Below are 12,720 nucleotides of genomic sequence, written 5' to 3' on the forward strand. Positions count from 1 at the left end.
TGTGAGTGACTGGATGCGCTGGGCTACCGGAGAGGAACGCCATTGCTCCCTCTCTGACCCCGCCCCCACACACAGCGTCACAAACCAGCGACCTGGGTCGCCCCGTCCTGGTAAACAACTAAGGCTTCGCTCCGCTCACTTAACAGCACGAATAGACCAAAAATGGCTCTAGGACAACTCAGAGCCCCAGAACCGATAGACCTAAGCGATGAAGAAATAGCCAGTCTTTCAGATGTACAGTTCAAAACACTGGTTATAAAGATCCTTACAGAACTGGTGGATTTTAGTCACAAATTAGAGAAACATATGGAAGCTAAATTAATTGAAATGAATGCTGATACAAAAGATACCAATAGTAATGGAAAGAAAATTGGGACTCAAATCAAGGGAGAGGACCAGACAGAAGAAAAAAATGATCAAACAGAAAGGAATGAAGAAATAAGAATTCAGAAAAATGAGGAGAAGCTTAGGAACCTCCAGGACATCTTTCAACATTCCAACATCCGAATTATAGGGGTACCCGAAGGGGGAAAGGCACAACCACCAGTTAAAAAATTATTTGAACAAATAATAAAGGAGAATTTCCCCAAGATGGCAAAGGAAATAGACTTCCGAGAAATCCAGGAAGCTCAGAGAGTCCCAAAGAAGTTGGACCCAAGAAGGAACACACCAAGGCACATCATAATTACATTAGCCAAGATTAAAATGAAGGAGAGAATCCTTGAAGCAGCAAGAGCTAAGGGGACAGTCACCTACAAAGGAGTCCCCATCAGACTGTCAGCTGATTTCTCAAAAGACACCTTACAGGCAAGAAGGGGCTGGAAAGAGGTATTCCAAGTCATGAAAACCAAAGATCTACAACCAAGATTGCTCTACCCAGCAAAACTTTCATTTAGAATGGAAGGACAGATAAAGTGCTTCTCAGATAAGACCAAATTCAAGGAGTTCATCATCACCAAGCCCTTACTATATGAAATGTTAAAGGGACTTACCTAAGAAAAAGAAGATAAAAAAGATGAACAGTGAAAGGACAGCAAACTCACAGTTATTAAGAACCACACCTAAAACAAAAGCAAACTAAGAGGATAGCTAGATCAGGAGCAGAACCATAGAAATGAAGATCTCATGGAGGGTTACCAACAGGGGAGTGGGAGGAGGGGAAGGGGGGAGAAGGTACAGAAAATAAGTAGCATAGACAGTAGATAGAAAATAGATAGGGGGGAGGGTAAGAATAGTAGGGGAAATACAGAATCTAAAGAATTTGAGACACATGTTCATGAACTAAAGGGGGAAATGGTGGGGGAGGGGTATGCAGGGTGGAGGGGAAGGGAGGGGGGAATAGAGCAAATGTAATGGCATAATCAATAAAAATAAATTAAAAAAAAGAAAGCCAAAGGAAAAAAGTTATGAGAGAAGAAAAGAGAGAATTAATATGAGTAATGAATAGAAAGAGGAAAATGAGAAAAACAGACAAAGAAAGAGAAAAAATAACAAAAATAAGAAAAGGAAAGAAGAAGGGAACAATGAGTAATCAAAGATAAGAGTAAAATAAGGGATGTGAAAGGAAAAGTAGAGCATCAAAAATAAATTGATAAAAAGTCTGTGAAAAAGAAAAATAACAAAAAAATGAAAAAGAATGAAGTGGAATTCCTCTCAGCAGAGTTTAGTGTTTATCTTCTGAGTTTTCCCTTTGGATATGGCTTTGATGCTGTCTGAGGCTAGAGTAAGCCAATGTCAGGTGCTATCCACATGTAGCCCTCAGCAACCTGTTTGAAGCTACAAGTGATCCACAGTTTGTGGCTGATTCCTCTGGCCTTGGCTGCACCCAGGGTGGACCAAGCTGCTCTGCAAAGCTGGCTTTTATCTGCACTGTGTCCAGGGGTGGGTCAGCAAACATCCCAAGGCACTGCAGAATCCACCACTCCCTGTCTCTGGCTGCCGGCCTGCTGTCAGTCTTAGACTAGTTGCAGACCTGACTGTTCCTAAGAGGGATTCTGGTGGAACTGGGGAGATAGGACTCCTGGATCTCCAATGGGAAGTGCCCTTAAGACTTCAGAGAAGATGGTGGGTGTGCTCCCCTGCCCTCGAGCTACTAGTCTGAATCTGTCTTAGATTATTTCCCTGAATTTGACAGAGGAGGGCTCCCAGTAGACTAGTGGGTGGGGCCTCCAGGGCCTAGATTTAGGGTCTGTGGTAAACCAGAAGTGTTTCTTTGGCTTTCCCTTGAGGGAAGGCACCAGTATGGTTCCTGGGAAAGTGTATGGAATGATTACTAGTGCAGCCAGTCTCTGACCCCCCCTGTCTGTCTATATTGCTGTCTCTTCAGCAGGGTAAGTTAAGATGCAGGATGGGAGAACAGAAAGAAGAAAAAAAACCCAACAAACACAACAAACAAAGACAAAAACAATGTAGGGTGGGACAGGTGAGATTCCAGAGGTGGGGTGAGCAGTATCCCACAGGGTAAGGTAATTGCTTTTCCCCTGCGAGGGGTTTGCTCTTCTTAAGGAACATGGCTGCTGCAGTGTCCAGGTATCCCAGCTCTGGAATCCCTACAGCCACTCCTGTACATCTTGCCCCAAGGCCTCCCAATCCACACTCTCCTGTGCAACTCGAGTCCATGCTGCCTTCCCTTCTCTGGAGCCTAAGGTGAGTGGCTATAAACACAAGACCTGTGCTTTGGCCCCTTTAAGAAAACAAGAAAGTAAATAATGGCTTTCTCTCCAGAGGTTCGGTCTTTTTCCAGCAGACAAAAAACCCTGGGCCTTTCACTGATGGATTCAGTGTGGTCAGCTGATCCCAGAACTGGCCCTGTGTGCTTGAGAGTCCTGTCTGTGCGCCTGGCTTCTCTTCTGTCAAGGGTAAGCTCGCATAGCCGTGCTGCAGCCTCAGCCCACTGCCCATAGGAATGGGGCTGGCCCTTTTCTGATCCCTTCCTACCAGTCTCCCAGTGGTCTTTGCTCATCCTTGGCTAAAAGTCTCTTTTTCACATAGTCCTCAGTTTATTGTGGATGATTGTTCTCTTTAGTTTTATTTCCAGTTTTTTTATTACTTTAATTGTTGTTCAAGTACAGTTTTCTACCTTTTACCCCCATCCCAGTCCTCCCCAACCCTCCCCACCCTTGTCCTGTTTCCGCCCACCACCTTGTTATTTTCTATGTGTCCTTTATAATTGTTCCTGCAAACCCTTCCCCTTTTCCCCTGAAATTCCCTCTCCTCTCCCCTCTGGTCACTGTCTGCCTGGTCTCTATTTCAGTGTCTTTATTTATATTTTGCATATTTGCCTTGTTGATTAGGTTCCTGTTAAAGGTTAGATCACACGGTATTTGTCTTTCACTGTATGGCTTATTTCACTCAGCATAATGCTTTCCAGTTCCATCCAGGCTATTGCAAAGGGTAGGAGCTCATTCTTTCTTTCTGCTGCATAGAATTCCATTGTGTAAATGTACCATAATTTTTTGACCTATTCATTTACTGATGGGCAACTAGGTTGCTTCCAGCACTTGGCTATTGTAAATTGTGCTGCTATGAACATTGATGTGTATAGGTTCTGTTGGATTGGTATTTCAGGGTTCTTAGGATATAGTCCTAGCAGTGGAATTGCTGGGTCAAAAGGCAGATCCATTTTTAGTTTTCTAAGAAAACTCCCTACTGTTTTCCATAGTAGTTGTACCAGTCTGCAATCCCACCAACAGTGCACTAGGGTCCCCTTTTCTCCACAACCTCTCCAACACTTGTTGTTTGTTGCTTTGTTTATGATGGCCATTCTGATCAGTGAAGTGGTATTTCATTTTCAAGTCTCTGATAGCTAGCAGTACTGAGCATCTTTTCATGTGTCCCTAGATCCTCTGTATGACCTCCTTGGAGAAGTGTCTGTTCAAGGCCTTTGCCTATTTTTAATTGGGTTGCTTGTCTTAGAGTGAAGTCATGTGAGTTCTTTATATATTTTGGAGATTGAACCCTTGTCTGAGGTATCATTGGCAAATATATTTTCCTATACAGTTGGTTCTCTTTTTATTTTAATACTGTTTTCTTTAGCTGTACAGAAGCTTTTTATTTTGATGAGATCCCATTTGTTTATTCTTTCCTTTATTTCTCTTGCTGTAGGGGACATATTATTTCCAGTTTGATTCTGGGAAGAGGTACACAAAATATTCTCCTACTCTGCCACCAACTTGCAACTCTCATTCTACTGTGTCCTTTCTATGGTCTCCATCATTTTTGAGCTGTACCTTATGCTCTGGTACAGTGAAATTCTCCAGATGTATCTTGTACTTTTCCTTCTCTGGCAGTGAAATGAACTAATCCTCTAAAGAGCTCTGATTCCTTTTAGTAGAGAATGGTATTTAGAAACCAAGATCTGGAGATTAGGTGTGCTCACTGCCATTAGGCCCTCTTAGTAGTCAGAGCTTTACACGAGCACGCACACACACACACACACACACATGCACATCTATATTACCTATTTATCTATCTAAACCTTAAGTTTACATCAATACTTCAAATTCCAATACAATTCTACATAATTAATTCCAGCCTTCATCCTTTCCATACTTGTATATTCTTTCCCAGAAAGAGAAAAACTTGGTTTTCATTATCCTTAATATAGGTACTTACTTGTTCATTTGCCCTTTACCATGCCTGTGATCTTTTTAACTTTTTCTTTAGTTTTGACCCTGTATCTCACAGATCCTCTTAACCCTGACTAATAACTTAAGCCTGATTGCTTGTTTCCAAGTGCTTAGGCTCTGGCCACCTCTTTGTTCTTGGCTCCATCTTTGCAGGCCCTGCATTAGTGAAGGGTTTTAAGCAGGGAAAGGCATAATCAGATTTGTCTCTTAGAAAATCAGCTTGATGTCAGGGTAGATTCAGTGGATTAGAAGCAGTTAAGTGGCTATAGTAATAGTCCAAGCAAGGCTTAAAATGGCCTAAAGTAAAGCTGCAGCCATGTGAAAAGAGAGAACACATAAAAATATTTAGAAGATCAGATCTATAGGACCAATTAATTTTATGGGGGACAATAAGGAAGAGGTAGTAGACTAATTTTGAACTAGGGAAACAAGAGTAGACAGAAAGTATCACTAAGAAAGATAGGAAATTCAGGAGAAAAAGCAGATTTTAAAGAGCGTGGCAAAAGTGAGTGAATATAAGATAGTTGTTCCTTTTTGGTCATGTTGAATTTGAACTAGTCAATGGGTACTAGCAGTATAGTGGGTGGTTGGATAGATAGCTTTGGGTATGTGCTCACTATCTCCAAAGTGCTTTTCCCTATGTAAAAAGTCTTCCCAGGGAAACAAGTGTCTTCAGGTCAAAGGACTCTTTAGAAATTCCAAATTCTCATCTGAGACATTGAAGTCCATTCTTCCTCCTAGAAGTGGGTTGGCTGAACTTTGCCTACAGGAATGAAAATAGTGACTAGATGTCCAATGGGGACTTTGACTTAAAGTCTCAGGAGAATAAAATAGGGACTATTACATAATTTATAAAATCCCTTATGTTTTGTCACTTTTTTATACTTAAACAAAAAAAATGTGGATGATTTTCATAACAGTCAAAAAGGTGGTCTTAGGAAGTTTATCTTACTCATCAGTTTGTCATGTGGGAGTAAAGAGGACCCAAAGAAGGAGAAGCTGCTGGCAAGGCTAACTAATAATATTACTTACTGGGCTCTTAAGCACTACACAAATTCTATCCAATTTGAGTACAAGAAAACTCTATGAGGTAGGTACTCTAATCTGTATTTTTCAGATATGGAAAATGAGGTTAAACAATTTGCCCATGGAAACATGACTAAGGGAGCAGGATTGAAAGCAGAGAGGTTTACCTATTTTCATGCAGCATCTGTGCTCTTAACTGCCCCAGAGCACCACTTTCCTAAAGATGTGAGGAAGAGCAGCCCCAAGAGGCAGACTGCCAGGAGGGGCAAGACCATCTCCAGTCTCCTTGTGCCCAGCAGGGTCTTTTGGACCAGAGTTTTCAGAAATTCTTATTCCTCTATTTTATTAGCACAGTACTGAACAGAACTCATCAGGGGTCAACAAACTGTAATTCCTTCAGAGTAAGTGAAGATGAATTTCAAGGGATCTAAATGTGCTATATAACCCTGGCCGGTGTGGCTCAGTTGATTGAAATGTCATCCAGTACAACAAAAGGTCATGTATTTGATTCCCTGTTAGGGCACATGCCTAGATTGTGGGTTGGGTCTTTAGTCAGGGTGCATATGAGAGGCAATCAATATTTCTCTCACATTGATGTTTTTATTTCCTTTCTCTCTAAAAGTCAATAAAAATTTAAAAAATCATAAAACATGCTTTATGATGCACCATAAAGTATGACAGTTAATCTCAAATACATAAAGAGCTACCATATAGAAAAGGAATAGGATTTATTACTTCTAAATCTAAGAATAACCCATGGTATAATCTTATGTGAATATATACAATAAAAATTTAGATCAAGAAATGCAAAAATATAAACATTGAATATGCCTGTGGTCAAGAACTAAAGGTAACAAGGGTGAATGAAACATTGATGTATTCAGTTGATGGAACTGTAGCCAATTTGTCTTGGCTTTAAAAAAATTTTTAGTATTTCTCTGCAAAAAAAATTCAACAAATAAAAGCAAACCCATAAAAGAAGAAATATAGCATTTACCGGTGTGGCTCAATTGGTTGCATCACCGCCACATAACCAAATGGTTGTGGGTTCAATTCCCAGTCAAGGCACATACTTAGGTTGTATCTTGGTCAGGTGTGTATTAGAGGCTTCTCTCTCTCCCTTCCTCTCTAAGAGTAATGAAAAGAAAAGTCCTCAGTTAAGGATTAAAAAAAATACAAATGCTAATAATAAGAGAAAAATGCCATCTTGTTATAATTTAATAAAAAAAAACAAAACACCATTTTCATTAATCAGAATTACAAGCATTAAAAATAAATAGTAACTGGCAATAGTAGTCTCAGGAAATAAGAACTCTAGTGCAGTTCTGACCAGAGTGTAACTATGTATACACTTTATGAAGAAAACTTTGGCCCTGGCTAGTATGGCTCAATGGATTGAGCACTGGCCTGTAAACCAAAGTGTCTCTGGTTCAATTCCCAGTCAGGGCACATGCCTGGGTTGCGGGCCAGGTCCCTGGTTAGGGACGCATGAGAGGCAACCACACATTGATGTTTCTCTTCCTCCCTTTCTCTTCCTCTTCATGTCTACCTAAAAATAAATAAATAAATAAAACATTTTAAAATAAAAAATTAAAAAGAAAACTTTGACAACCTGTATAAGAAACAATAAACAGTGACAGCCCTTTGATGCATTAGTTTCACTCTTAAGAATATATCCTAAGTAAATCAGGATGTATGCAGCTCTCTTTGGTCTTGGCCACAGAAGCCAGATGACGGTGGAACATCTTTTGGCAAGTGCTGCAACATGATGTATGTGCTGAGCTGGACACACTGAGCTGTGATGCTGTTGCTCCAGGGCCTACCACCTTCAGAAGTCCACCTGCAGAAAGTGCAGCCGGCTACCTGGCCAAGCTCAATTGGAAGCGTAACTAGGGGAGACCCAAGGCTAAAGGACAAAACATCACCGGGATTGGTGTATACCGTGAGGCACCTAAAAGTTGTATACTGTGGATTCAGGCATGGATTCTGTGAAGGACCAATACCTAAACCCAAGAGGGCAGCTGTTGCAGCATCCAATTCATCTTAAGGATTTCAGTGGTTAATCAAGCAATAAATAGTCTGGTTTTAAAATAAATAAATACATAAATAAGGATGCATGCAGAGTTCTAGCTAATAGGGTATTCACTGAAGCTTTCTTTGTAATATATAACAATTAAAAATAACCTAAATGTCTATAGTGAGTTTGGTTCAGTAAATTATTATTGTAATAGAATGATATGCCCACAGCAAAATCATGTGGTGAAAGTATATTTAATGACAAGAAAAGAAGTTCACAATAATAGAAGAAAGTAGTTTACTAAACACTCTGCATGTTATGTTTTATGTACATATATTCACATATAAATTATATATATACATATATCTGGTGGTTGATGTCTTTTTGCTTATGTGTGTATAACATTCAAAATTTTATTACATTATTTGTACTGCTTACATTGCAGAACAGTTATTTAAAATAAAAGTGAGCTGTTAATATGAATTTTATTAACCAATAAATTTTAGTTCCTCTCTCTTCCCCAGTAACAAGAGGTATTCAAGCACAAGTCAGTAGTAAATGGCAGATGTGGGATATAGTTGAAAGGATTTAGGCAACAGATTTGCATCAGATGACCTCCAACCCTCCTTGCAACTCTATTTCATGATTAATACAATTCTCCCCTATTTATGTCTTCAAGTACCCAGGCTAATACAAAAACATTATATATAGAATATAACTAAATTTTGTACTTAATATTTAGTAGCTGCTATCTTAACTAGTACTAGCATTGTAGATTGCGAATGGAGGGAGTTAGGTTGGAAAAAATATCCACGCGAAGGAGGGCGGTTGCAAATCCCAGCCCACCTCTCATACACAACTGTCTGGCTCAAATTTATCCATCTATCTATCATCTATCTATCTATCTATCTATCTATCTATCTATCTATCTATCTATCTATCTATCTATCTATCTATCTATCTATCTATCATCTAATCTATCGTGAGTGAGCGGTGGTCTTTCGACCTCAGAGAAGTCAGTGAGAAATAGAACTTTAAGAAAGGGCATTCTTTTCCTTTTCTAAGGAGCTGCCAGATGGGCTATTGCATAGGAGTGGAGCGCACTTTCCAAACGCCTAGGAGCGTGGGGGACATTCAGGTCCTTGGGATTCAGTCAGTAAGGGACGACTTGGAATGTGTGTGGCCAAGGAGAGACCGCGAGGTACGTGGGCCTATTCTCGCGGGCCTCACCTGGCCTCCACCGCAAGGCGCTAGGCGGACGCGCTCCCAGAGGGCGGAGACGGAGGTTACCCGCCAGCCGGGGTAGCTCTCAGCCAGAGTCTTTCGAGTCTCCCACGTGCGCGCTGGCGGCCGAGGGGGCGGAGCGAAGGCATTGGGCCGGATGCCACCTACGCGCAGGGAAGGGGTGGGACGCGCCGCGTAGTGGGGGCCGACCGGGCCCTAGTCTTCCTTCCGTCTGAAGGCCTGGCGGGCCCAGCTCCGCCTCTGGCTCAGCCTCCCTCTCCTCTCCGGCCCTCCCCCCACCCAGCCGTTCCTCCCTCCTTCCTCCTCCTTTTCCTCGGTGAGGCGCTCTTCCAGCAGCCAGGCAGCATGGCGGCCGTGGAGACCCGGGTGTGTGAGACGGACGGCTGTAGCAGCGAGGCCAAGCTCCAGTGTCCCACCTGCATCAAGCTCGGCATCCAGGGCTCGTACTTCTGCTCGCAGGTAGATGCCCGCTCGAGCCTCCGTGGGGCCCCTGCCAGCGGCGGCGGACCTTCTCCCCTTTCCTCTTTGCCAGCCCTTGCGGCGGGTCAGGGCGCGCTCCTCCTCCTCCCCGGGCTGGCGCGCCTGCTGCTCTTCCTCCTCTCCCAGTTTCGCTGCGCCGCTCTTCCTCCCGCAGCCGGCGATCCTGGGCCTTGCCGGACTGGGGGCTCTTGCGGGGGTGGGGGCGCGGTCGGTCGAGGTCGGTCGCGGCCGTGTGGGGTGGAAGCGGAAGCGGACTTGCCCGGGGTCACCGGGCCGCCCTGGGGACCTGCATTTAGGGATCGGTTCTGCCACGCGTATTCTGCTGGGGCAGGGGCTCCCAGGTGTGCGGGCTATGGGACAGGTGGGGACGCCTCGAGAAGGGGTCGGCCCTAGCCCAGCGCGTTACCGCTGCCGCAGCTCCCGGCAGAGCTCCTGTGTTGGGTCGCCCGGGGCTTCGCGGCCGGTAGTCACTCTGGTCGCGGCGGGATTGGGGTCGGAATAGACCCTTTAGGCTTTGAGGAGTGGTTGCCTGAGGTTGGCGGCAGTCGCAGGGAGGAGGAATACTGGTTCCAGCTCCACATCCGTCCTCGTGTTTTAACTATCTGGCTTTGACACTTAAGCAACTTTGGGGGTGATGATGGAGAGAGGTCTGTGTAATTCACTATTTTCCTTTGTCATCCTAAGTTATTAATTTAGAAAGCCATAAGTTAACTGTATGAGTCACCTTTGCATTCATTGAACTTCCCACTGAAAAAGACAGTGTCCTTAAGGGTTATACTTTAAGGCTGTAGTGTATTTTAATAAGTTTTGTGCAGTGGAGCAAACCTAGAATTGAATGGGGTCCTGACTGAAATGTGTGCTCGTGAAAAGTAGTAGTGTTCCGGCTGCATTTCGACACTCGGGATTTTGGCAGAGCCGCAGTGGCGAGGCTTTGTTGAAGATAGACATATGAATATTCACGTATTAAATTGGTAGTGTCCTGGGGGGAGCAGAGCATGAACGGAGAGTCTGAAGACCAGGTCCTTGAAATTACTGTGTGATCTTGAACTAGTCAAGTTACCTAACCTTTCAGAGCTCCAATTTCACCATTGTACAGAGGGGAAAATATTTTACTTACATATTTGATAAGGTAGTTCTGAACACCAAATTATCCAGTGAATATGAAATGCTGGTAAAATCTAACACGTATTTTTAAAGGCTGCTAGTACGATATAATAGTGCCATATGTAAAAATATCAATGAATGGAATGAAAAATACTTAAGAGCAATAAATACAAATATATTTTAAATATATATACATAAAGATGCATACAAAATAAACATATAAATAAAATCCACAAGTCAAAACACTTGTTGATAAGCCATTGTAAGAGAGCCTAGCTGTCTGTGTTGTATAGGTCTTGTTTTTAGATAGGATATGATCCTTGGCTTTGTTAGAATCATTTAGAAAAAGTTGAGAAGTTTTGTTCACTCTAAAAATAGCAGTGGGACTACTCAACATACTAAACCTGGTATGAGTCCTTTTGTTTCTTTAAAATAATTTTCAAATTCTCAATGGTTGAGGCCTATACAGGACCTGGACTTAAAACAAGAAAACCCCAGTTTCCTCTTGGAAATTTTGAATAGAATAATGTGGTTTACGTTATGTTTCAGTAGAATAATGTGGTGGGAATTGTAATGCTATATGATATAATATGTACAGACACTTACATGTTGATTTTAAAATGATACTATGAAACCATATTCATCAAGCACAGGTAATACTCTCTTAGGCATGATAGTATTCAGTACAAAGAACACTGGCTCATGGCGGTTTGTTGAAAAATTCCAACTTGTTTGTGAAAACATGCAGGGTTTATTCAGTATTATAGGGTTGGAGTTATGTTGGGTTCTGCAGGTATATTTCTGATACCATTGCTACATCTGTAGTCAAACATATCCAAGTTGCTTTTACACTATCTCTCTTCTTTCTTACTGTTACCCTCCTAGGGTCAGTTTTTAAAATTTTTCACCAAGTCGGTTGTAGTGGTCTCTTAATGTGTTTCCCTACTCTAGTTCCCCACTGTGCAAACACACAACCACCAAACCAAACCTTTTCTATAACAGTTACTTTTCTCTAGCATATCACAGTCTGATTATGCTTACCATTCACCCATACAGATAGTTATGCCATTGTTTGCAGGGTGATAGTCCCATAATCAGGGCACCTGTTCTGAGTTCAGCTTTATTCTCTTGCTGGACTTACGGTCTTTCCTTCACCCCAAAGGCAGCCTGCCTTCTGAAATCATAGCTATTCTTTCGGTCCCAGCTTGAGACCTTGGTCAAGTCACTAACTTTTTCTAAGCCAGTTTCAGTGATGAAACTAGGGATTCTCCTTGCCACTGTTCTGATCATCTTCACTAGGAGTGGTCTGTTTTTCCTCTACTTCTTGATCCTCCTCTGGTCCCCAGCCAGGCTGCCTAGACGTCTTGTCTTTGGGAACAAACTGAAAACAAAACTGCAAACCAGCATCATGGAAGGAGGACCCTTCCCAGTTATTCTGTCACACCCCTTTTTCATTTCCTTTAGAATTTATACAGTCTAAATATCTTGTTTTCTTCTTTGTTTTTCAACTTCTGATTGAGGTGAGCTTCATGAATAAAGTTAACTTGTTCACTGCCCTATTGTCATTTTTCAACAGTGTTTTGTTAAAAACAGGTAGTCAGTAAATTTTTTTAGTGTGTGTTAATAGGTACATCTGTTGAAAACAACTGAAGGCTATGTATCAAAAACATTATCAATGTCACTATTTTGGCTTAGGAATTTAAATTCCAGCAAAATGAAGAAACTCTCAGAGATAAGCACAGACTCATTGCCATAAGACTGATGATATACCTTCTGTAGGGTGCCTGACAAGTTGACAGGTTGATCTTTTCATGATGTCAAGAAGTGACACAGTATAACTGAGTCTGGAAATGCGGCTGAAGGCCAGTTCATATTACCACTGACATGGGATCTTTCCTTAGTTTCTTTTCTTTTTCTTTAAAAAAACCCAGGATAGTGAAATTTATATTTTGGTAAAGTTTTTGAAAGCTGATTTTTCTTTAAATTAAAAATATTTTTATTAATATTTTTGGTATTTGCTTTACAGTAAACTGAGAGAAGGCTACAGAAATTTCTCATATTCCTTGCCCCCAAACATGGGTAACCTCTTCTATTATTAATATCACTCACCACATTGGTACACTTTTTACCAAGGATGAACCTACATTGACACATCATAATCACTCCAGATCTGTAGTGTGCCATAGGGTTCATTCCTTTTTTTAAAAATTTTTTTTTATT

The 12,720-nt window shown here is 41.8% G+C and overlaps 1 protein-coding gene across 1 annotated transcript in view; it reads left to right on the plus strand.

Moving 5' to 3' along the window:
- The first annotated feature begins 9,095 nt into the window (after positions 1-9,095).
- METAP1 (methionyl aminopeptidase 1) overlaps positions 9,096-12,720 on the plus strand; it is an 80,466-nt gene continuing 76,841 nt past the window's right edge. Inside the window, exon 1 of the mRNA XM_037141646.2 lies at positions 9,096-9,375. Coding sequence (XP_036997541.2) covers positions 9,262-9,375 — 114 coding nt within the window. The 5' untranslated portion in view covers positions 9,096-9,261. The remainder of the gene's footprint in view (positions 9,376-12,720) is intronic.

The sequence above is a fragment of the Artibeus jamaicensis genome, unplaced genomic scaffold (assembly GCF_021234435.1).
Source record: "Artibeus jamaicensis isolate MK-2021 breed Jamaican fruit bat unplaced genomic scaffold, CSHL_Jam_final contig_452, whole genome shotgun sequence".
Taxonomy (NCBI): Eukaryota; Metazoa; Chordata; class Mammalia; order Chiroptera; family Phyllostomidae; genus Artibeus; species Artibeus jamaicensis.